Source organism: Canis lupus, chromosome 22, assembly GCF_011100685.1.
Source record: "Canis lupus familiaris isolate Mischka breed German Shepherd chromosome 22, alternate assembly UU_Cfam_GSD_1.0, whole genome shotgun sequence".
In the NCBI taxonomy this organism is placed as follows: Eukaryota; Metazoa; Chordata; class Mammalia; order Carnivora; family Canidae; genus Canis; species Canis lupus.
The window spans coordinates 61,447,430-61,473,371 of record NC_049243.1 but is presented as its reverse complement, the minus strand read 5'-3'; the positions used below and the strand labels follow the sequence as shown (position 1 = coordinate 61,473,371).

At 38.3% G+C, this 25,942-nt stretch overlaps 1 protein-coding gene across 5 annotated transcripts in view; it reads right to left on the bottom strand.

Annotated features, from left to right (window-relative positions):
- Positions 1-1,174: 1,174 nt before the first annotated feature.
- CDC16 (cell division cycle 16) overlaps positions 1,175-25,942 on the bottom strand; it is a 28,805-nt gene continuing 4,037 nt past the window's right edge. For 3 of the 5 annotated variants that reach the window (XM_038570147.1, XM_038570146.1, XM_038570150.1), the window contains 13 exons: positions 24,668-24,827; positions 23,615-23,706; positions 23,095-23,228; positions 22,161-22,240; positions 20,773-20,822; positions 19,807-19,880; positions 17,610-17,735; positions 10,550-10,702; positions 8,926-8,989; positions 6,507-6,568; positions 5,330-5,465; positions 3,746-3,836; positions 1,175-1,655 (listed from right to left, as the gene is read on the bottom strand). In XM_038570147.1, the coding sequence (XP_038426075.1) occupies positions 1,396-1,655; positions 3,746-3,836; positions 5,330-5,465; positions 6,507-6,568; positions 8,926-8,989; positions 10,550-10,702; positions 17,610-17,735; positions 19,807-19,880; positions 20,773-20,822; positions 22,161-22,240; positions 23,095-23,228; positions 23,615-23,706; positions 24,668-24,827 (1,482 nt within the window). In that variant the 3' untranslated portion in view covers positions 1,175-1,395. The remainder of the gene's footprint in view (positions 1,656-3,745; positions 3,837-5,329; positions 5,466-6,506; positions 6,569-8,925; positions 8,990-10,549; positions 10,703-17,609; positions 17,736-19,806; positions 19,881-20,772; positions 20,823-22,160; positions 22,241-23,094; positions 23,229-23,614; positions 23,707-24,667; positions 24,828-25,942) is intronic. The other 2 variants (XM_038570149.1, XM_038570148.1) reach the window with 2 other exon arrangements.

The window sequence follows — 25,942 nt, the reverse complement described above, 5'->3', positions numbered from 1 at the left end:
TATAAACACATACATGCTTTATTTCTTAGAGGAGTTTAGGATTACAAAAGGCACAATTCCCAAGTACTCCCCACCCACACCTGTATCCACACCTTGCACTGGTGTATTTGTATCATTAGTGATGCATTATTATTAACTGAAGTCCATAGTTCATGTTATGTATATTTTACCAGAAGAAAAACAAAAAAAGAAAAATGGATGGGGGTATATCACAAGGAGATAGGAGCCAACCTGAAGGAGTTCCCAATGGTCAATGCTGAAACAACTGAAGCCCTAAAATAATATTGTATAGGATCATAACCTAAAATGTAAAAATATATATACATGAGTCCACACAGATGGTTGAATAAATAGGAGACACAAATTTGCATTACACAAGAATTCCAAAATAATATGTATAAATATCTCCCCTCCAGAGGGTGGAGCTTAAACCTCTTGGTCCTAAAAACAAAAACTACTTCATAATTTGCTTCTAAAGCATGCATTACAGACAGGGAAAAACTGTAACTTTACAGTGGAAAAACCAATGGTTGACACCACGGCAACCAAGTAATCAATATTAACAACATTTGTGATAAGTCATGTTGATATTGTGACCCCCTGACATGTGATAAGAAAGGTACCTTGTCCACATTTGTGGTACTTTTTTCCCAAAACCAAGAACCCTAGTCCAATATGACAAATACATCAAACAAACTCAAATCAAGAGACATTCTACAAAATAACTGACCAGTCCTCTGCAATCCATCTAGGTCATGAAAGACCAGAGAAGCCTGGGATACGGTCACAGCTGAGAGGACATTAATGGACAAAAAGTGAAATCCAAGTTAAGCCTGGAGTGGCATTACTTGTGGAGTACAGGCATGCATTTGGTTTTTTGTTTTTAAAGATTTTATTTATTCATGAGAGACACAGAGAGAGAGGCGGAGGGAGAAGCAGGCTCCACGCAGGGAGCCAATGCAGGACCCTAGGAACCTGGGATCAAGCCCTGAGCCAAAGGCAGGCGCCAAACCACTGAGCCACCCAGGGATCCCCAACATGCATTTCTTTTTTATGACAAGATTCTTCGGTCACATAAGACGTGAACAGGGAGAAACCTTTTGTAGCTTTTTCAAAAACCTAAAATCAGTCCAAAAGAAACACTGTTTGAAAAAGGAAAAAAAAAGACATAATACACAATTTACCTCTTTATTCCTCTACACAAAACTGCTTTGTGGGACGAGAAAATATCTGCTCCAAAGGTGTATGGTCCAGCCTCTTGGCAGGTCTCCACTCTTCAGTGGAGAAGTGCTGTCTGCATTTGTGTTAACAAGTGGGGATTTCTGAAGATGGGACAAGGATATGAGGAAACCGTGACCTCCCCCAGGACAAAATGGAGCTGAGACCTGTCTGCAGTCATGTGCTGTGGTCTGACATTGAGGTCTCCAGCATCATGTCACTTTCATTCATTTCAATTTCGAAGGTTTCTTCCAAAGAAGGTCTGGGATCTGGGGTTTTCCGTGAGGTTTCCAGGGGCACAAGCCCTGTCTCTTCTGCAGTCTGTTTTTCTACTTCAAATTCCCTGAAATCCCACGGAGGTGAAATAATGTTTTTTAGTGTCTTCATTGTATGCACATCAAAGTCATAACATTTTAATTTGTCTTTAATGTCTGCTCCTAAAAAGAAACACCACAAGGAAAATAAAGTAAGACACTCCGTCATTTATCCATCATTTCCATGTTTACACAGCACTCCCTCCACCACTTAGTAAAACTGTACTTTTAAGAGCACAGCTCAGGGCAGCCCAGGTGGCTCAGCGGTTTGGTGCCTGCCTTCAGCCCAGGACCTGATCCTGGAGACCCGGGATCGAGTTCCACATCGGGCTCCCTGCATGGAGCCTGCTTCTCCCTCTGCCTGTGTCTCTCTCTGTCTCTCATGAATAAATAAAATTTAAAAAATAAATAAATAATAAATAAATAATTGGCGTATATTCTTTTTGTCAAAATGTAGGAGATTCACCTATGTTACAACATGACTTAATGGTCTTTTTAAGTGTGTAGTACTCTACTGGGTAAGCTTGCTAGCATTCCTTTCTCCTCTGCTACATACGTGTAGACATTCAGTTATTTCCAGTTAGGTGTGATTACGAACATAGATGCTGGAAACAATCCTGTGTGTGAGCATTGGCTTCCTGAGGCCCCTATACCACTGGGCACACACCTGGGAGAATTACTACATCCTAAGAGCAGCGTGGCAGGTTGCCACCCTAACACCCCAATGAACCACACCTCCTAGCCCCACCCGTGATGACATTGCCCTCAATCATGTGACCCACACTGAACAAAATATGATGGAAGTGATTTTGTGACACTTCCAGCTTTCAAAAGGTCTTGAGGCTTTCATTCTTGTCCTTAGAACCCTGAGGTCTCCACGCTATGAAGAAGCCCGAGATAGAAGACCTGTACGAGGCCTAGCTCTCAGTGTCAGCTGAGGTCCCCATCTATGCATGAGGCCATCTTAGACTGTCAGCCCATCAGGTGCCCGCTGACCACAGCTGCATTGAATGAGACCAGCAAATGAACCACCAATCAACCTAGAGAGCTGTGAGAACTAATACATCCTTGTCGGTTGGAGTGATTCATCAGGCAGCAACACATAATGGATTTAATTGGCCTATTTAACTTTAGCAGACATGTTAAACAGTGTTCCAAAGTAGCTCTACCTGCATGTAGTCCACCGACAACCAATAATACACAAGAGTACCAGCTGCTCCGTATCACTACCAACATTAGTCATTATTAGTATTTTCTATCTATAGCCAGTTTGGCAGGTATGCAGTGACATCTCAGAATGGTTTTATAATTTCATTTCCGTGATTATGTAACGATACTGAGCATATTTATTTGCTTCAGTGGATATCCTCTTTGGTGAAGCTCCTGTTCAAATATTTTGCTCATTTTGGATCTTTTTTTTTTCCCTTTCAAATTTTTATTCAAATTCTAGTTAATATGTAGTATAATATAAACCCATTTCTTATTTAACTTTTTCTTATTGCTCTATAGGATTTTTTGTATTCTAAACACAAGTTCTTTGACAGTCTACAAATTATAACTTCTCCCAGTCTATGACCTGCCTTTTTAATGAACAGAAGTTCATTTTATTGAAGCCTAATTAAATTAACATTTTTTCTCATGGTTTTACATTGTCTTAAGGTTTAACCTCACCATACCCTTGTTACCTTACAAAATTTGTAACCAAATGAGTGCCCAAGTGCAGCATTCTATCCAGATTTATCTTAAGACTTGCTTATTACCAAAAAATTATTTAAATTACATTGTACTATAATGTGAATGTAAGCCAACTTAATATTCCACTGAAGTTTAAAAGTTAATATGCTATAAGCCCCATTTTACAAAGTATTAAGGCCAGAGCCTTTTCATATATTAGAAATTATTTGAAAATAAAAGTCTCCAAGATTTTTTCTATCAATTATATTCTCCTATATCACAACAGCACTCTACATGTACTCTGTAATAGTATTTTGCATATACCGAGTATTCAATTTTAAACTGTACAAATACTTAATGAGTCATTAATTCCTACAGCATTATTCCAACAATATAAATGGAGTTTATTGATATTAATATAGTTAAATAGTTAGAAAGATAAACTGAGAACCTTACATGAGATTTGAGAAAACTAAACAGAGATATACAACAATCTAAAGAATAGAATAAAATGTCAATTAGAATAATTATAATCTTACCAATGTAAGCTTCAGAATCACCAATGTACATCTCAATGCAATGACCAAGCATTGTAACAGAAAATGTATCATCTCGTCTAAGACCAAGGGCCTGCCAGAAAAGATGCAGCATTGTTATTACAAGAAAATGTATCTCCTTCTCTTTCATTTAAAAATATTCCTGCAGGACTCAACTCAAAACACTCCAAGGAATTAGGGGGAGTAGGGGAGGAGGGCTACAAGAGTAGCCACAAGTTGATGTCTTTTGAAATTGGATGATGGCCATGTGGAGGGTCTTTACACCATTCTCTTTTATGTTTGAAATCACACTCCTCCAAAAAAGATTTTCAAAATCATATCTCAATATAGAGCCTTCTAAACCTTCTGGATTAATTATATCACAGAACAGAGGTGAATTATACAATCTTCAAACGTACACATTTGAAAGATCACACAAACCAGAAAAGCTGCTAGTCCACACTTCTTACTAGCTCAGTATTCTCATTATCATAGTGGCACTTTCAGGACTTGATCTCACCTGAAAATCTTTAACCAACCCTACGTGTTTTCTCATATTTTTATCTTTCTTTTCAAATACCATTATTTCATTGATTCTAAGACGCACTCCTGCCGCCCCCCCCCCCCAATTCTAACATTTCTGAACTTCGATGCCTTAAATATCTGGTGGTTTCTTACTACTGCTGTCAGCTGGCCACAGCCATGATGATGGTGGCCTGTTTGGGTAGCCTAGATGTGGCAACCATGAAGATATAGACTAGACCACAAACCATACGAACACTCAAAAATACAGGAATTGCCATTCTTGTCTAAAAACCTGTTGTTGACATTTTCTGGCAGAATAAGCTTTGCAGAGCCAATGTCTTTGGGAGAAACACAAGTAAAGAACAGGGTGTGAATACTGGCACCAGGAAAGCAGAGACATTGACCACCTGGTGCAAAAGTGATTTAAAAGAACCAAATTCTGAATGTGAAGAATAGAGTGCTATAAGTATCTGTTTCACATATATTTTCTTTTTTATGTAGATACTAGAGTGATTCCTGATGAAAATCTATGTCCTCATTTGTTCAAAAAGAGCACTTTTTCTAAGTACCTAAAAACTGAGAGATTAGAATTATGTAAAGTTGAAAGGTTTATTTGTGTGTGTCTGTCTGAATGTGTGTGTGGTGGGGGGGAGCAACTTGCTTATTAATGGTGTCTTACATTTGGTGAGATACGGCATGTGAATTTAGGAGAAATTCTTTCCTTGTGATGAACACAGACTGTTTCGTTCACTGAACAAAGTAACTAAGGGAATTAATTCTAAATCCTAAATTTCTTTTCTCCTGCTTAGACAGGGCAACAAATAGCACAGACACATGTCTGTCTCACTGCACACTTAGGACAAGTCTCACATTTATCTGCAGTTGGATGAGTACTGCACAACACACACATGCTTTTCTCTGAAAGGAAAGAAGAAAGCACAAGGTCGTCTGAAGAACTTTAAGATGGCAAAATAAACACTGCCTAGAAAAACGAACAAACACTCCCAATATTGCCTAGAAAAGATCTTTTAAAAAAAGGCGGTAAATGTTAACTAGACATACTGTGTGGAAATAGTCAACAGCATTTTCAAAATTGCCCATCAGACTATGGATATACCCAATGGCAGAATAGGTGGACGCATTCTGGGGAATTAACACCAGTGCCTGACGGTGATAATCCAAGGCCTCAGCGTACTTTCTGTAAGAGAAGATGAAAGACTGAGTTGGGAGCAGGGAGATCGGGAAGGAAGAAAAAACAATTAGTAGGTACAGTGAAAGCATTCAGTTGTTAGGTCATCCATGTAAGAACATCAGAAACACTTTGGGACATCAGAGTAACAGTTTAGACTGGTAATGGTTCTTCACATCCAGCACTGCGTACTTGGACACCCACCAGTCAGCCAGCCAGCCAAGGCCACTCCAGCAGGGACCCAAGATGAGCCAGAATCCCAATACACTGCAAGCCCTCCGTTGTGGCGAGACAAACCTCCCACGCCACAGGTGGTTAAAAGCAACCAAACATTTTTGCTTTAAGGTCCAAACAAGTTACATGGGACAGCATTTCCCAAAGTTCCCTGGAATACCTGCCTGTAAATCTTTTGTGGAAAAAAAAGTTCACTAAAGTTTGGGAAATGCTGCACTCCTAATAAATAGTAAAGACTCCAAGATATATTGAAACAGAAAAGCCTATTCTATTTTGAGTAGCCTAGAGTTCCTTAAACTTATTTAACCAAAGAGTTATTTTTCAAATGCTGCTGCTTATCATACCATAAAACTGGTATCTAGAGAAAAAAAGTTAGAATATGCATATGGTTTTAACTAAACCCTACTATCCTAATTCTTCCAAATTAACTTTGAACACCAATTTTTTTTAATAAAAGAAAAGTTATTATAATTCTTCAAATTTCTAGAATAAATGTACCACCAGAATATAAAAATAAAGAAATAACAAAAGCCACTAGAGATAATTATTTTGGTGCTTGCTATATCTGAGCAGCAAAGTACACAGTTGGAAGATCTCAAAATGAAAATAAGTTAAAGGGTGGCTGGCTGGCTCAGTCAGTGTACCATGTAACTCCTGATCTTGGGGTCATAGCTCAAGCCCCACATTGGGTGTAGAGATTACTTAAAAATTTTAAATCCTAAAAACAAACAAACAAAAAAGATATGGACAAGACTGCCCAAAATTAAATAAACTTAGTAAAAAAGAATATTTCTGAAAATGTTCTACTTTACTTACTTAAGCTTCCTGCAGACATGCCCCAAGTTGTTCAACAAAGGCTCCCATTTGTCCACTGTTACCTAAAACAAAGCATCATCAAAGCCATGACTCACAGATGCATTTTTCAGCCAGACCCACCTGATCATCACCCGCACCTGTGCAGGCTGCCTTCTTTCCCGGAGCCTACACAGCACAAAGCAGAGTATTTCTTGGATTCTCTTTCTTTCCTATTTAAAGAGACTTCCTGAGGATGCTATTATTTTATTAACACCACTTTGTTAATGAGCCCCTCTATGCTTAAGTAGTTCAACCTCTGTATTTCTAGCCCAAAGCTTTCCAGCTGCCCTCTAAATACTCCTACTTACAAAGCTCACAAACACTGCAAATCCAGTGTCACCCACTAACCTTTTATCCCTTGTCCTACCATCCCAGTTCCCCAACCTCCAGCCCTTCTGAGTGCCTGCTTTCTTATGCCTGGCGCCCACATCATCCTTAACCCCTAGGACACCTCAGTGTGACGCCAACCCCCATGTGACAAGTCTTATCTGCGCTCCACCACCTCAGGATAAGATACCAGGCCCTTAATGATCCACACTTAACCTTCTGCTCCATTCCTCGATATTCTCTATGAACTTAAACTCCAAGCTGTACTGGCTTCACTCCAGCTCAGTACATGCCATTCTCTATCTCTTCTATGACCTTTTCTCTTCACTTATGCCTGGCTGATGTCTGCTCCTGTTTTAGGAGGTTTAAGATGCCATATCCAAGGGGCCTTCTTGGTCCATCCTCAAGTCTGGGTTACTGGCCCCTCTGTGTAGGCACTTTTATTTGCTCAATCACAGCCCTTTTTGTGCACTGTATAATTATTGCAATTTACTTATCTGTAATCCCCAACAGGTCTAAAGGCAGGAATTATCTCACTAGTTTCCTATTGCCTCCCAACATCTCACTCAGAGCTTAGGACACAATCAACACACCTCAGTCAGTCCAAGCTAACCAGAAACAGCTTGGACTCCAGCCACATGCTCCAGCTCCCTAGCCTGACTCTAGGAGGTACAGCCCATGGGAACAAAAAACAAACTCTTTCTGATCCTTACGAACCATTGCTTCCCTGTGGCTATTTTGACATTTGCTGCAGTTAATAATTGAGGACAAACAATATCTCCCTCTTTTCAAGTAACTTTCTAATAGGCATTTTATCAGTTTAATAGTATTGTGCATTTGTACTTAAAGCCATTACTGTAAATTTCTCTTAAGAATCCAGTGTCCTCAGATCATCAAAAAACAGTTCCAACTCTAAGTGTGGTTTGTGACAGTGGGGCTTGAACTTTTGTGCATATCATCTCAGGATCCTGCTAAAACTGCAGACTGTGATTCAGTGGAACTGGGATTGTGCACTTCTAACCAACTCCCAGGTGAAGCTGATGCAGTTGGTCTAGTTAAAGTAGCAAGGTTTTAAGGTATCCAACTCTAAAAATTGGCAAGGTGATATGTGACAATCCCGTATTAACAAAAGACATTATCCAGGCTGCCCAAGACTGAGCTGTTCAAGAACCTGTTTTACATGCATACACATACCAACACACAGAAACAGGGTGTTTTAAATTCACAGGACAAATAAAAGACTAAAATAGATAAAGCTGTTTAAAGGGGCAAGTGGACTGTCAACTGGCACAGGTCCAGAGAGAGCTGTGTCTGTGTCAGTAAAAAGGAACCAACAGCCAAGGAAGATGTGATCTATAAGTAAGAAAAGGAACAGAGTGAAAATGGGAAGTGGCAATCAGAATAAAATAAAATAGATGTAAATAAAAAGAATCAATAATCAGAAAAGTACCAATATGCAAATCCTTTACCTACAGAAATTGATAATATCTAACATCATTATTATTTTAAAACAATACCCATGTATATACATCCAAACTAGCTGGAAAGTTAATTTATGAGCATACATCTCTCATATGGGAAAACCTAGTTAAATATTTCAAACACTGAGAGGTCTAAATATGTATTAAGTACAAGGTAAGGAAAAGCCATGATAGGTCTGAACAAAGTGATACATGGCCTATATATTTACTCATTAATCAAAGAGGAGGCTCCTCAGGTCCAGAGAAGGACATCTTATGTTAGATGGTACGGTGTCTACCAGCGTTCACTACCACATATTCCCTATATCAAATAACCAATAGATACATTTTGATTACTCCCATAAATCAAAACTACAGCCTCTAACAAAGCAAAGAGCCCACACTTACCCTTTCAATTAGAAACACACTCATTTTATACCATGTAGCAAAATAAGTGCCTGAAATCCAAATATTAACAAGCCATTTGCCAGTATAAATTTTAGCCCATTGTCTTCCAGGCAAAACAGATTGTCCACATTAACGTTCTCATTCAACAGCAAACATACTTGAGTTACAGGTATTACAAAGAATACCTCATTTCCAATTGCTTTAATTTTTTCCAAAGCATCAAGAAACCATTTTTCTGCCGTTTTCCATCTAAAATAGAAGGGAAAGTTTACAGATTATTCCAAACTAGCAAGTATAAACATTGTAAGAAAAAATGAGGTTAAAAAATGAAAGGAAAATGAAATAAATTTCTATAAACAGTTTATTAAAATTCAAATTTAAAGGTCAGATAGTTTTATGGCATTAATATTGTAAGAGATCAAGATTTTAAGAGAGTTAATTCTCATGATTCCTGGTAATTATATTCCATAAAGTCACTGTAAACAGTGTTCTAGCAAATACTGAACTATGGCTCCTGGCAGAAATATAGGGTCAGGTTCCTACAAACCTGTGGTCAACTGTCCAACATATAACCTGCTTTCCACATGCTAACACTGAACATGGCCAGCCAAGAAGCGCATCTGGCACAGGTACTTCCTCTACAGGCTCATCACAGCCTTCCTATGATTAGGGCGACTAACAGCACGTCAACACCAGGCTTGGGGATCATTTATAATAGTAACATCATCAACAGAAAGCATACAAATGTGGAAAATGTAGCACAAAATAATAGACTGCACAAAAAAATGCTCATTTACAGTATGGGTGCAGAAATAGGAAGGCAGAATGTCATCTCTGACCTCAGCTAGGAACATACATCTGTCTACAAATGTGTAAGTGCTAGGAGAGCTGACTCTGGCTTACAAATCAATGGACTACATATTAAATCATTACTGTATATTATTTTTTTTTAAGATTTATTTTATTCATGGGAGACAAAGAAAGAGAGAGAGAAAGGCAGAGACATAGGCAGAGGGAGAAGCAGGCTCCATGCAAGGAGGCTGATGTGGGACTCGATCCTGGGACTCCAGGATCACGCCCTGGGCCAAAGGCGGAGCTAAACTGCTGAGCCACCCGGGCTGCCCTATATATTATTTTAAAACAGCTTCAAACTTGCTCTTAAATATAGCAGATAATCCAATTTTTAGAATACACACACGTGCCATAAAAAAACATTACAGTAGTACTGATTTATTTTTTTAAATTTATGTATAATTTAGTGCGAAGCACTCAAATATTTTTCTCTTTAGAATGTAACGCTGAATTACTTATTCTATAAATATCCAAGGATGCAGTACTGCCTCAGATGACCAGGAAACTCTGAGACTGAGCCATTCTGATTAATTTTCGGATTAACCAGCAACTAAACGAGCATTTTTGTTTCACAATTGTGGGAAAGAAATCCTTCTCCAATATAAGACTCCAGCTCCCAAATCAACAAGATGACAAAGGGGTCTGCCACGCCTCCAAGCAACCCTAAGGCCACTCTTCACCTTCAGCAACAACTTTCCTGCTCCTGGAACTATTAGCTTGTGGCAGCGCATGTCCATGGAAACCAACTCCTGTTTAGTATTTTAAAGAAATCTAAGATAACACTTTGTATTTTCTTTTTTTTTTTTTTTAAACTGCCCACCTCCTTCTCCTAAAATGGTATATTTAAAAACAAAAATCTAATGAAAGATCACTGAGGAGAGTAAAACCTCTCGTGACTGAGATTTAACTTCATTTATAGAAGGAAAATGGAAGGGCTCCCAGCCTTTCAGTACTTACTCTCCATTCTGAAATGCAACCACACCAACCTCGTGCATCACAAATGGGTCTTCTGGGGCAATGCTTAGTGCTTGGCCAAAGAATCTTTCAGCCAATTTTGAGTTATTGGTCAATCCATATTCTAATCCGATATACAGCATTGGCAAATGACACCTAAAAATATTGGAAAATTTCACATATTCAACACCTAAAACTTGGTAATTCAGCAGAAATTTACCAACTTTAAATCCTGTCTGCAAGATAACAGCCAAAAACAAGGTACTTCCTTTTTTTCTAACACTTCATTTACTGATATTTAATCAAAGTCTAATAATTTTTAGACTGATCAGCTGCCACTTCTAGAATCTATCAGCAACCTACTTGTCTTTATTTTTCATCATTCTACAGTAAAAACAAAACAAAACAGAACAAAAAACAAAACTGGAACTGTCTGAAGCAGAAGGGCAGATGTGTGCTTCCTGTTTTCTTCCAGGATGCTAATGTCACACCCTTAGCTTAGACAATCTCTCTCTTCTTTTGATTCGATACACCGTGATGTATTCAAGTTCCACTTCCCTTTGTGAAATGCTTCTGACTTTCTAACCTAAATGTTAGGTTAGATCCTCCCTTGTGTGGATTCCTATCATCTCAATTACTATCAGTTCAGAAATATATCGTATATACCCCATTTTCACATCCTCTGAGAGTTCTAGGCAAAAAGTACCAACCACTTCTTAACTGAATCTTCATCTCTTGTCAGACCAGTAATTACAACAAAACAAACATAATAGTATTTCTTTGAAGACAGATCTAAGAATGTCTAAATAGTAACCAACTGGTTAGTATGTGCTTTGGTTTTAATCAAGAATCATGACTCAGATAAAGACTCAATCACTTACAGAAGGGGTCATTTAGCTAGAGAAAGTCCATCTGAAATGGCCAAACTACTCAATAAAAAGCAACAACACTGCTAAATTATCAAAAGAAAACTTTTTAAAACTTGGAAGTTAACCAAAGGCACCAATGATCTGAGGGGTGTTTATTCTAGAAAAACCGCTGAAGTGTGCAAAGACACAAGGAACAATTAGCAATCTAGGGGCTAGGGGTGAAGGAGGGAATCAGTCAACAGAAATTGTCTGTGACAAAGGGCAGATGTTGGATGTTCTAGACACTTTAAATAAGCTATTTTAAATATGAAAATAGAAATAAATAGAAAATTCTGAGTTGAAAAGTAAAATAATAAAAATTCACTAGAAGGGTTTGCCAGCAGCTTGAACAGGCTGAAGAATCAGTGAACCTGACGACAGGCCAACTGATATTACCCAGTCTAAGGAACAGAAAGATAAGAGTGAACAAAAATGAACAGAGCTTTAGACACCTATGGGATGCCACCACACACACCAGAGTTTGCATGATGAGAGCCCCAGAAGGCAAAGGGAGACAGAAGGGGCAGGAAGAATATAAACCAAATAGTATCTGAGCTCAAAAAAAAAAAAAAAGAAAAAGAAAAAAGAAAAAGAAAAACTCCAAATAGAATACTCAGAGATCCACACCTGGACACACCATAGTCAGACTACTGATAAAGCACCCCTCAACCTTTAAAGCAATAAGAAACTGCAACCAGGGGATCCCTGGGTGGCGCAGCGGCTCGGCGCCTGCCTTAGGCCCAGGGCCTGATCCTGGAGACTTGGGATCGAGTCCCACGTCGGGCTTCCTGCATGGAGCCTGCTTCTCCCTCTGCCTGTGTCTCTGCCTCTCTCTCTGTTTCTCTCATGAATAAATAAAATCTTAAAAAGAAAAAAAAGAAAGAAAGAAAGAAAGAAAAGAAACTGCAACCAATAACACACAAGAGATTCCTATTAAGATTCACACCTGACTTCTAATCCAATACCTGGAGACCAGGAAGGCAGATGGAGGACATTCAAGGCGATGAAAGAAAGAGTGCCAACCAAGATTTTATATCCAACAAAACCATTCCTGAAAATGAAGGTGAAATCAAAAATTTCTCAGGGCAACAAAAAGCTGAGAAATCCTGTTGCAGATTTACCTTATAAGAAACACTGAAGGGAAAAAAAAAAAAAAGAAACACTGAAGGGAATCAATCCCTCGGGCTGAAATGAAAAGGACACTAGACAGTAACTCAAATCTCACATTAAAAAAAAAACAAAACAGCTTACTAAAAGTAACCACATAGGTAAACATAAGACAATATAAATGCATTTTTAAAAATATTTTATTTATTTATTCATGAGAGGCAGAGACAAAGGAGGATGTCCAGAGAATCAGGAAGCCCAATGTGGGACTCGATCCTGGGACCCCAGGATCACACCCAGCCGCAGGCAGACACCCGATTGCTGAGTCACCCAGGTGCCCCGACATAAGACAATACAAATGTATTTTTGTCTGATTTAATAGATAACGTAACAATTAGATATGTGTTAAGGGATTTACAATGTGTAAATGTAATGCATAAGACAACAGCACAAAGGAGGGAGGAGGAAACAGAGATGCATAGGGGTGAAGTTTTTATGTACTACTGGAATTAAGTTGCTGTGGTAAAATGAGAAATATATTTGGTCTTCCCGTGTTCTTCATACAGAGCACCTAAAACCCTCACAATTTCCTGAGTGGTGGGAGTGGAGTCTCTTTTGTGATTCATGACCGCTTTTGATCATATCTGTTTATGCTAATTCAGGTGATTTAGGGTAGGACCCTGCAATAGCCTGGAGATGGGGCTGGTCACCAGATGGACTATGTGATGAGAGGGTTGCAACCTTTGTTCCCACCCACTGACCTCCCAGGAAGGGAAGGGTTGGAGATTGAACTCCATAAAAACTTTCAAACAGTGAGCCCTAGAGTTTCTGGATTGGTGAGCACAAAGCAGTGCTGAAAGGGTGGCATGCCTGAAGAGGAGTAGAAGCCATGCGCACCTCCACACATACCTTGTCCTGTGTGTCTCTTCCATCTGGCTATTCCTGAGTGTATCCTTTATAATAAGCCAGAAAATGTAAGTAAAATGCCTTCCTGAGTTTGGTAGGTCATTCTAGCAAATCATCAAATCTCAGGAGAGGGTAAACGGGAACCTCTGATTCATAGACAGTCAGAAGTAAAAGTGGCCTGGGACTTATCACTGGGATCTGAAGTGGGGAGGGGCAGTCCTGTGGGGCCAAGCACTTAACCTGTGAGGTCTACACTAAGTCCAGCTAATGTCAGAACTAAACTGAGCCAACAGTCGGCTACAGAGAAATACAAATTAAAACCACCATTAGATACCTGTCAGAATGGCTAAAATGAACAAGTCAGGAAACGACAGAGGTTGGTGAGGATGCAGAGAAAGGGGAACCCTCATGCACTGTTGGTAGGAACCAGCCACTCTGGACAACAGTGTGGAGGTTCCTCAAGAAGTTGACAATAGAGCTACCCTACAACCCAGCAATTCACTACTGGGTATTTACCTTAAAGATACAAAAGTAGTAATCCAAAGGGGCATCTGCACCCCAGTGTTTAGAGCAACAATCTCCCTAATAGCCAAACTGTGGGAGGAGTCCAGATGTCCATCGACAGATGAATGGATAAAGAAGATGGTCTATTAAAAAAAAAAAAAAAGAAGATGGTCTGTATATACAACGGAATATTACTCAGCCATCAGAAAGGATGAAATCTGGCCACTTGTAACAATATGGATGGAGTTAGAGGATATTATGCTGAGTGAAATAAGTCAATTAGAGAAAGACAATTATATGACCTCATATATGGAATTTAAGAAACAAACAGAGGATCATAGGGGAAGAGATGGAAAAAGAAAAAAGAAAAAATCAGAGACGGAGACAAACCATAAAGATTCTTAACCATAGGAAACAAAGTGAGGGTTGCTGGAAGGAGAAGTGTGGGGGGATGAGGTCACTGGGTGATGGACATTAAGGAGGGCACATGATACAATGAGAACAGGGTGTTATTTAAGATGGATGAATCACTGACTTCTATCTCTGAAATTAATAATAATTATATGTTAATTGAATTTAAATAAAATTTTAAAATAAAAAATAAAAAAGAACTGAATTGACTTATAGGACTTAGCTCATGTCCAGAGAATCAGAGAACTGGTTGTTGGTGTTGGAAAGTCCCATTTTTGGTATTAATCCAAATTAGACTAGTTTAAGATGTTAACTATAATCTTCAAGAAAACCACAAAAAAGAGCTCAAAAAACATACTATAAGGAAAAACCAAGGAATTAAAATGTATGTTACAAAATATCTAAACAAAAGGCAGTAACAAGAAAGAACAAAAGAGACATAAGACATAAACAGAGCAAAATGGCAAACATAAATTCTAAACTTATCAGTAATTTTATAATACATAAATGAATAAAATTCCATCAAAAGGCAAGACATTCACAGAATGGATAATAAAACCACAATCCAACTACATTTTATCTATGAGACATACTTCAGATTCAAAGACACAAACAAGTTAAAAGTAAAAGGATGGGAAATGACCGACCGAGCAAACAGTAACAAAGAGAACTGAGGTGATTATACTAATATTGGACAAAATAGACTTAAAGACAAAATCTGTTACCAGAGACAATGAAGGATGACCTTCCATAATAAAAGGCTCAATCCATGGAGAATTGAACAATAGAGATCCAAAATACATGTAGCAAAAACTGCCAGAATTGGAGGGGAAAAGAGGCAGTTTAACAGTAATAGTTGGGAGGCTTCAATACTCCATCTGTCATAACTGGTAGAATAATGGATGGAGGATAAAAAAAAGGAAACGCAATCAGACCCAAGGGATTACAGTGATAATACTGTACTGGAAAAAAGCAGAATTCTCAAGTGCACCTAGAACATTCTAGGTAGACCATGTTAGATCATGAAACAAGCCTCAAGAACTTTGAAAGGATTGAAATACATGCAGTATGTTCTCCAACCACAATGGAATTAAATGAAAAATCCTGAGTAGGAAATTTGGGAAATTCACAAATATGTGGAAATTAAACATACTCTACATAACCAGTGGCTCAAAGAAGGAATCATACAGAAAACTTAAGATATTTACACAATGTCAAACATTTATCTGAACACAGGGCAAGTTAAGAGAATGCAAAGTTTTTCTGATGAAGAAGAACTAAAAAGAATAATGCTTATCTTGATGAGCTGATTTGAAAATTTACTTGGATAAAGTTTGTTAAACTGGGAAAGTATCACTGGTTTTGATTTTTAGGTAGGAACTAACAAACAACTAACTCTTGTGGGTTTGTGAGCATCCACAAAAAAAAGAAAGCATACTCTAGCCTGTGCTCCTAAGAAACAACCCATGGCAAATTATGGAGATTTTTTTTTTTCCTGCCAATTTATCAGATTGACAGATTAGATCTGTCATTTGTTAGGTCTGTCTACATAGATATGGGAGCCAAGCTTTAGCAAAGCACTGGAAAAAGTCACACGTCTTGGTGGATAAACTGGAGAATCTTGGGCTAAGTATTGAGGACGATGTAGGTAAATCGATAAGGGGCTGAACAATTTTAACCTGGAGAGTTATTTTTTTAAGATAGATATAGATATAGATATATAGATACAGATACAGATATAGATTGATTGGAGGGGAGGGGCAGGCCAAGGGAGAAGCAGACTCCCCGCTGGGCAGGGAGCCTGACATGGGACTTGATCCCAGGACCCGGAGATCATGACCTAAATGGAAGGCAGATGCTTAACGGACTGAACCACCCAGGTACCTCTTGAAGACTGTTTCTAGTACACTGGTATTAGGACTCAATTTATACATCCCCCACCTCGACCAAATTCATGTTAAGCCCTACCCCAATGTGACTACATTTGGAGAAGGCCTGTGAGGAAATAATAAAGGTTAAATGATCACAATAGGGCTGGTGCCCCTATGAAAGAAAAAATGCCAAAGCTCTGTCCCCCCGCATGAGGACAGTGAGAAAGTGGCTATTTGCAAGTCAGGAAGAGCCTTCACGAGGACCAAACAGGACAGCACCCTGACCAGCGTTTCCCAGTCTCTGGAGCTGTGAGAAAATAAGTTTTCATTCTTTTAAGTTACCCAGTCTTTGGCACTTTGTTAAGGCAGGCTAAAGAGACTACCGCAACTAGGGAGCTATTTCCTTTACAATATGTGCAGGGATGACAAGTTAGATATAAAAATCATATACATCAAATCTAAAAGAATTGAAAAAAATCTGGGGATCATGAATATTAGATGCAGAACTGGGTGCCAAAATAAGTCTGATAGCCTGAAAAGGGTTAAACCTAACAAAAGGACATTTAGTGCAAATGAATAGATGATCCCCTTCCTGAATAATACGAGCAAACAAATGAAGGCAGCTAACTTTCACTGAGTATGTTCTGCATGTCAGGTGTTGTTCAAAGTCTTTGTTATTGTCTCAATGACTCCCAGGAATAAGTACTGTGATTACACCTATTTTCAGGAGGGTACATAGTTTGCCAAGATCACCAGGTAGTGACTCTAGACCAGCCCTCTGAACTGCTGTACTCCTACTGCCTCTCCAGAGATGGAGGCAGTCCACACAAAAGAATATGGTAGGCCTCGGGTGAGGGGAGTCCAAAGAGAGTTGATAGGAGTAACAGCAATACTCCACTCCCCAAAGTAAGATACTCTTAGGGCACACTTACATCACGGAATATCAATATACTTAATATTGATATATCAATAGAAATCTGGAACACTGGCAAATATAGTCCACTAAGCCCAGAGCAAATACCTTTTGGACTTAAATAGACTATAAATTAACAATTTGCTCATGAATACTTTCCTTCTTGCATAAGCATGTCAGAAGGAGTTTGTATCCTCACCTCTTCCCTCAGCTTTATTTCCTATTTCCCTTCTGTATTGGTTAAGGTGAACTGCTAGGCAAAATCACTACAGCAGCCTCTCTTTCCCTCAACTTCCAATAGTTATTTTAAATCATAAGCTACTAACAAGACACAAGTAAGATAATTTGATTCAGTAACTAAATGGGAGTGGCAGTAATAGTGGAATTCTCATTTTGTGAGCAAAAGCAATCCTTCATGGATTTTACCACCTGCTCTGTCATACCCTTTCATCAGCTGTGCTGCTGTAAAGTAAGCAGCCATGGCTTGGTCGTGCTCACTCTCAACTGCAAATGAGTGTCCATATGCTACCCACGCAGGCCCGTAAGTCTTCTCAAGTGTTGTTGCTTTGCTGAAACGAGAGATGCCATTCTAGTAATATATTCATTCTTAAATTGTTAATCTTATATAAGCTGATGGCTTCGAAGATATTAGAATTAAATAAATAAATGAGCTCCCAACATACTAAACACATAACAACTATGTTAATTCATTTGAAATAAAAGTGCTTAATAGTACAAGCAAAATTTTAAGAAATTTTAAGAGATCTATTTTTATTTATTTATTTATTTATTTATTCTTAATATTTTATTTATTCATTGCAGACACACAGAGAGAGAGAGGCAGAGACAAAGGCAGAGGGAGAGGGAAAGAAGCAGGCTTCATGCAGGGAGCCCAACATGGGACTCGACCCCGGGTCTCCAGGATCACACTCTGGGCCAAAGGCGGCACCAAACTGCTGGGCCACCAGGACTGCCCGAGATCCACTGTTTTTTAGCTAAAATAGTTGAACCCAACGGCATCTGGTACCGAAATATTACTTAATCTAGGAGCTTTGTTTCACTAATGGTGGTAGCAGCAACCATTTAATGAGGCACCATGTTAGGTGCCTTATATGCATCACCTACTTCTAATAACTTGCAATTATTTGTATTTTATTTTATTTTATTCTTTAACATTTATTTATTTATGATAGACATAGAGAGAGAGAGAGAGAGAGAGAAAGAGAGAGGCAGAGACACAAGAGGAGGGAGAAGCAGGCTCCATGCAGGGAGCCCGACGTGGGACTCGATCCCAGGACTCCAGGATCGCGCCCTGGGCCAAAGGCAGGCGCTAAACCGCTGAGCCACCCAGGGATCCCCACAATTATTTATATTTTAAAGATAAGGATACTGAGCCTGAGAACATTAAGTGACATCCCATGGATGGTGGTAAGAGAGTCACTCTGATTCTGCAGACTGGACTGCATGGTCTCAAACAGTTATAAGTAGTATTCAGTCAGCAGACATACTGGTGACACATACCACAAAACATGGAAAACACAAAGGATGAGATTCTCATTTCCCAGCATTTTATTTTCTATTACTCAAATATTTCTTGTTTCATGGAGAGTCCACCACTAAATCAGAGAAGCATACCTTCCTACTCCACGAAAAACACAGTAAGTTCTTCTAAAATGCAAAACTCAACTGATCAGAGAACTTCTCCCTATTTTCTTCCTTGTGCAAAATCCTTCTTTACGTGTCACCTGCCAGTTTTCCTAATAAGCCGGGGATACAAGTATTGTATCATTTCCATTTTAAAGAAAACAGGGTCAGAGAAATTAACTAGTAAGTGGCAAGACTTGCATTAGAATTCAAATCTGGGTCCAAAGTCCATACACTTTCCCATTTTTCTGTACTTGAATAATTGAATAATACTGGTTAATAATAATTGGTTAACACTGGTTAGCTTCACTTGGCTGCATGGAGTTCCTGAAGGTAAGACCACAACAGACCCTCATATAAACCAGTTCGCTATGGCAAGAATTGTTTTTTTTTTTTTTAAAAGGCTTTATTTATTCATGAGAGACACAGAGAGAGGCAGAGACATAGGCAGAGGGAGGAGAAGCAGGCTCCATACAGGAGACTGATGCAGGACTCAATCCCCCCGGAACTCTGAGATCACATCCTGAGCCAAAGGCAGATGCTCAACCGCTGAGCAACCCAGGCACCCCCAAGAATTCTGTTCTATAGTCACATTTAGTGATCCTAATCTCACAGGGTTTCATATAATTTCACAACTGTTAACAAAAGAAGTCCTAAAAGTAAAAGGTTATAATATTTATTATCTTTGTAAATGAAAAACAAGTTTCAAATTACATTATTGTTTCATATTTCTTCAAGTTTATAAATAATAATTTAAATGTATTGTAAGTTCCTTGAGAACAAGGTCAACGACCACTGACTTGAATCTCCCCTCATGACATCCTATAAAAAGGTACATAATTGATACAACTGAACTGAATCTGCTAAACAAATCATTCTTTCATATTGCTTTTAAATTACTTAGCTAATTACTATATTAAAAGGATGAACAAGAAATCATTTTATAGGAAGCCTATAGGGGCTTATTACAGGGGGAGGAAGACAACAGATTCGTACCTGAGATATCTTCTGGCATGCTCGTTTTTATGACCAACCATGAGATAGTAGCATCCCACCGCAAACCAAGATACCTACAAAGTTCAAAATTTACTGTAACCAAAGATGCTTACGTTGGAAATGGAAATCTCTAACAGATTAGGCCAGAGCATGGACTAGATGTTCCATCACATACATGTTCTAGCTCGAGCTACTCTAGTTCAAGTTAGAAACTTCTCTGAGACAGGCTATTAAAAGTCCTAGATGAAAAAAGAGTCCTAGATGAAAAAAGAACAGATTCTTCCTCAAAGTGCCTTCAATGACGTCTGTGTAGCGTTCAACAGAAGATGAGGCTCCCAGAGTTCAAATGCCAGCCTGCGTCATGTCTTCCCTGGCTCGACCCTCGCTCCAAGCAGGAACAAACCAGGATCAACCTCATTAGCTGACTTCTCTTGCACTGGTTTTGCCTCTTTCTTCTAGATTACTTTCATGCTGGCCGAGGATGGATTCTTATGAGAGCCTTAGGCCTTGATCCCTGACTTCTGTCTCTAAAGACCTAGTTCCTGATTCCAGTTTCAATGTCTGGGTGGTTGTGACCCACAGCAGTGGAGACACTGATTTCAATCACTGCATTGTTCAGTAAGGTATCTTACATGTGCAGTGTGAAAAAGCATTAGCATTACTCATTAAGAGGTGAGAGTATGACTTTCACTTTCAATATTTTCTTTCTCTGTATGTCAAGTATTTTAAAATAAGTGTATATAATTTCTATAACCAGAAAAAAGGATTTTTGTCTTAAGCTCTTGTTTGAAGATACTTAGAAAAATAAAAAAGCTCATGGACTGATAAAGCTAATGCTGCTTCTAATTATCATAGCGCTAGGAGGTTCTCCTCCAACACCTTGAAATAAAACATTATTTGCTTGAACTTAAATATAAGCTATTACGTAAAAAATACCATAATAAAAAAAGTTTTACACTTACTTACAGGATTACTAGGATATAGATCCACCAACTTATGAGAAAGATAGAAAAGTTCTACATTAGAGAAAAAGAAAAAAAAAATTAGATCCAATGAATTTTAAGATACGACTTTCCTCCAGTTACAACTCTTCACAATCACACAGATTTTGTTCTCACAGCAAAAATTTTATATTTTTCCTTCTTTCTATGTAAGGAGATATACCAACTGCACAAGGCAGCTGTTACAGATTTTTCATTCACTCCCCCCATTCCTTACCCAGTAAGTGGGTGCTGAGTGCTTCTGGAGTGGCACATGAGAGAGCACGTCATGGTACTTAAAAAGTAGTTTCACAGCTTTTGACCTATCTTAAAAACTGAGGTCTCTAACCCTATGGCCTTATGGAGCATCCATATCATCCACAATCAATCTGAGTAACCAAACTTTCAAGTTTATCAAATCAGCACAATGATTTCTTCTTGAGGAATGTGTAAGTCATAACATGCCATTGATGTTTCCCACATGCAGACTTGGACGCATTAGACTAAGATAGCCAGTGACTGCATCCATAACAAACCTCTGGGAAATGTCATGCTGCTGGTTCACAAACCACGGTTTGAGCAGCAGGGGTCTGGAATGGGAGTGTCTGGCTTTTTAAAATCCTGACAGAGTCCACTATTCAGCTTAAAAGACTTAAGGGCAAATATCATCCAAATATAACTAAATGTTTCTGAAATGTTAAAATATGGAAAGCACAAGCAAAAAAAAGTCTGTCCCCCTCCAGTTTCTAAATAGTTACTGCCTGCTATCTTATCAATTTTCTTAGATATTTACAAAAAAAAACAAAAAAACAAAAAAAAAAACGGAAAAAACTGGCCTCAACACTATAAAGCTTAAATAACTTAAACCACAAACTACATTTGAGAAAAGGAGGCACAGATAAAGAAACTGTTCTGCTGGCATAATAGAATTGATCCTCAGTCACTCTGATAAGCCTTTCTTTTTTTTTTTTTAAGATTTTATTTATCTATTTATGAGAGACACAGAGAGAGGGGCAGAGAAACAGAGTTGGAGAAGCAGGCTTCCTGCAGAGAGCCCGAGACAGACCTGAGCCAAAGGCAGATGTTCAACCAGTGAGTCACCCAGGTGCCCTAATAAGCTTTTCTTACCCTACTACTTTTATTGGAGAACTCCATTATATTGTCACCTGCAATCTCAAATATCCAGGATTTGAGACAAAATTTCAAGAGTTACAGAAATTTTTTGTCCTAACAATTATTATTTTATTTGATGCCAAACACAGGGCCTGAACTCAAGACCCCAGAGATCAAGACCTGAGCTGAGATCAAGAGTCAGATGCTCAACTGAGCCACCCAGGCACCCCAACAATTATTTTCATTTAAAAAAATTTTTACCATTTGCTTTATTCAGCTCCACAAGTGTACCTATATGTACAGGTAAACAGTTTGCATGGAAAGGATCTTTCTCCATTACTCTGAAAGTCAAAACAACAGACTTACTGTGCCAGAAACAGTATGTAACAGAACATAACTCATTAAAATTAGCAACGTCTAAACAGTCATTATGTAAAATACTGTGGGGTACAATACTTTTTTACTTTCTTACTTCACATTGATTCAGTTAAGGTAATGATTAATTATCTCACAAGTGAAAGAGAAATTTCTGGTTTATTTGTTAGGAATAAAAATACACACTATCACATATATTTACTTTAAATCATTAAAACTATAACATAAAATGAACAATCCAATTATTTAGGATTAAAAACAATACGAAATATTAAACAGATAAGTATTTGTCACTTAAAATTTTTGTGAAATCAAGGATTTAAAGCAATCCTAAAGATTCGTTCAAAATAGCATATGTGTGTTCACTTCTACAGCACATATAGTAAAAATAGCATGTATAATATAGCTAAGAGACAAGTTTGAATCAGGTGCACTGGAAAACTGGCATGAGGGATGGCTTGGCTAGTTAGTGAGACTGACTGAATACCCAGTATCTAGAGGATTTTACTAGTCCTTACTTTAACAAAGAATGGATTTTATAAGACTATGTGCCAGAACGGTATTTTCAAACTTGCAAATTATAGAAGACTGAGATGAGGGACATGTCTATTCCTAAAGTAATGGAATAAAACTACAAGCATGCATAAACCTGTAATTTGTTCTTTTAAGAAACAATTACCCCTCTAGTAATCTATAAAAGGTAAAAGCAACTTAAATTATCACCCATTTTAAGATTACTCAGAAAGCAGTCCCATACACTCCTTAGGTAAAACGGGACAGGACTCTTATGTTCCTACATAGAAACAGTGGATATACTTACACAGAAGTAAGTTTGTAGCACATTTTAAAATCACAGTTATAATAATGTCTTTCAGCTAAAGACACTACCACATCCAGATTCTCTTGCAAACCATCTACAGACTCGGGGAGGACAGTTTCACTAGGTTTATTATACTGCAACAGAGAAAGGTAGACATGAACTCAATGAGTGACACAAATCAAATGACAGCCTCAATCTGGCTCGAGGGCTCAAGGCTGTGCACAGGGCAAGTGTGAGATTCAGAAGCTCTTAACTTCCTGCTCATTCGTCCTCTTCTCAATTAGCTGAACTCTCCTCTCAATTTTATCAACGGAATTCCAGGGTAGGAATGTGTCCGTAGGAGAAAGACACGTTTTTGGAAGCTTTTTTAGGAATCATCATTTAATTTAAGCAATCTAAATCTATTCTTGCAAATGTACTAAGGTAATAAAAATTAACTTTTAAAAATTTAGCTAGTAAAAGAACAGAGGCCAAATTTAGTAAAACATTTACATAAAGCAAATACAGTGTTTTCACTTACCTTTTTTAATTTGTTCTCAAACAGAAAGCGTAGCAATTCCTGTTCTTCAGTACAGAGCTTGCTAAGAGGTAGTGACTCAAGAAGTTCTTTTTCTTAAAAATGTTAAAAAAAAAAAATCCTCACAATATTTATGGGGGAAAAAAACATCAGCGATGAAAAATATTCTTCTATAGTTCTTGTTCTAAGTAAATCAAACTCAGAAGAGAAAATAACAAGATCAAAATGTACTAGAAAAACTAGGACAGTGGTTCCAGACCCAGGTGGTGAGAACTACCTGGAGGGCTGAGCCATGAAGCCTTTTAAGCGATGCTGCACATCACCAGATACAAGGACCACCAGGCTAGTTTCCCAGCCTCACTCTGAGTGAACAATTCTGTCATGTTGGTTGTCCTAAGCACCACAGAATGGTTAGCGGGATCTCACCTCTACCCACTAGATGCCAGTAGCAAACCTCCCACTACCATTCTCAATTTGTAAAAATCAAGAATGTCCCTAGAGGGCAAAACCACTGCCTTAGGCTAAAATGTGCTTGAGTCCCATTAATACAACATCTCCACCTTCTCTCCATTTCTTGCGTTATGTTCCCTTCGTATTACTGCTCACATACTAGGTCTATGGTTCTCAGCCCTACCTGTACCTCAGGGTCATCTGAGAACTTTAAAACATCTGACCCAGGGCCCCAAGAACAGAGATTCCATTCCACTTGCCTGGAGTCGGGACCTGCACACTGATGCTTTTAAAGTTCTTCAGGGCTTTGAGGTGCAGCCGGGTTGGGCACCTCTGAATCAGAAGCTGAGAACTCGGCTGACACTACCTTAAGTCACTTCTCAAAAAGATGGTCTTATACATCAAAACCCCTAAAGACTCTGACAGCAAGGGGACACTGTAAAAAACTGTCCTTTGTAATGTGCTTCACATTTGAAGATGCTAAGGAAGTTAAGAGGTCTATTTAAACCTGCAACATTGTCTGCTCGATTCTACAGACTTCAGAGGAAAAAAAAAATCCAAACACTATTAATTGTGCTAAACATGAAAACACTTGAGTTTCCAAACCTTCTTGGGCTGTCAACATGTGATGTGATGTTAAAAGATCAAATGCTTCAAAACAGTAGGCATCCAGCTTCAAAGCTTCTTTGTAGCTATAAGTAGCTAGGGCTCGGTTATCCAGGGCATCGTAGATCTTCCCCCGTAGGAGACAAATAGAACTCTTTATCTGTTGGAAAAATGAGGAGTCACATACTAAATCAATACTTCTAAACTTAATTTTTGATCAAGAATTATATATTACCTGAAGGCTGAGACTTTTCTTTACCTTTAAAAGGATTTGTTCCATCCCAACTGTTAGTATAAATTAAAACAGGAAAACAAAGTAAAACTAATCTTTCTTAAGCTCTCCTCACTTCAACAATCTTTATAACTAGAGTACATGTCACTGCCACTTTGTTCCTATCCTGTCTCAGAGAGGGTAATGATTGAGATAGCAAAGAGCATACAAATATTAAATCAAACTCAGTTTGATAGGCAGATCTCAGTGAAAGAAACTTAATGTAGCAACACAGCACAATGGTCATGGGCTTGTAGTACTGGGCAGACCTGAGTTCCAATCCCAGCTCTGATGCTTACTAGTGACTCCAGACAGGTTTCCTTCCCTCACGTTACTTACAAGGTCTTGTGAGAACCAGAAGGTGTAAGCACACATTAAGGTGTAGGCACAGTCGCCACTGCACTACCATTAACAAGAGGGTATGGTAATCCATATTTCAGACTGTGACCCTCAAGAAATATGTAACTAGACTTATAGATGATCCAAAGATAGGCAGCTAAAACTGGTAAAGGGCAAAGAAGATTCATCAGAAAATCCAAACCTAAAAATATCAGAGGATATAACAAGCAAATCTTAGACCTATTCAGTACCCTACGACTTGTTAAAATTTTTTTTAAAAAGTGATTTCATAAATAACACATTACAAACAAACCATGCATTTCTTAGATAAATTAACAGATAAGCAGTCCAAAAATAATAATGGTAATAACCAAGCTCCCTCAAAAATACCTTTCTTAACAGAAAAATGAATGTGCTTCTTAGCACATAAATAGATTATCTCAAGAAGGCTGTTAAAAAAAAGAAAGAAAAAAAAAAGAAAGAAAACAAGAATAACAGTCCAGATTAGTAATCTGACTGTGAACGTTATTGATTAGGCTACATTATATAACCTCTGTCAACAAGGAATTTGCGGGCAGATATGAAGTCTACAAACTAAAATATACAACATAACATAAATAGTAACACCTGACCACTCCCTGGAAGGAAGCAAACTAAGGTAATCA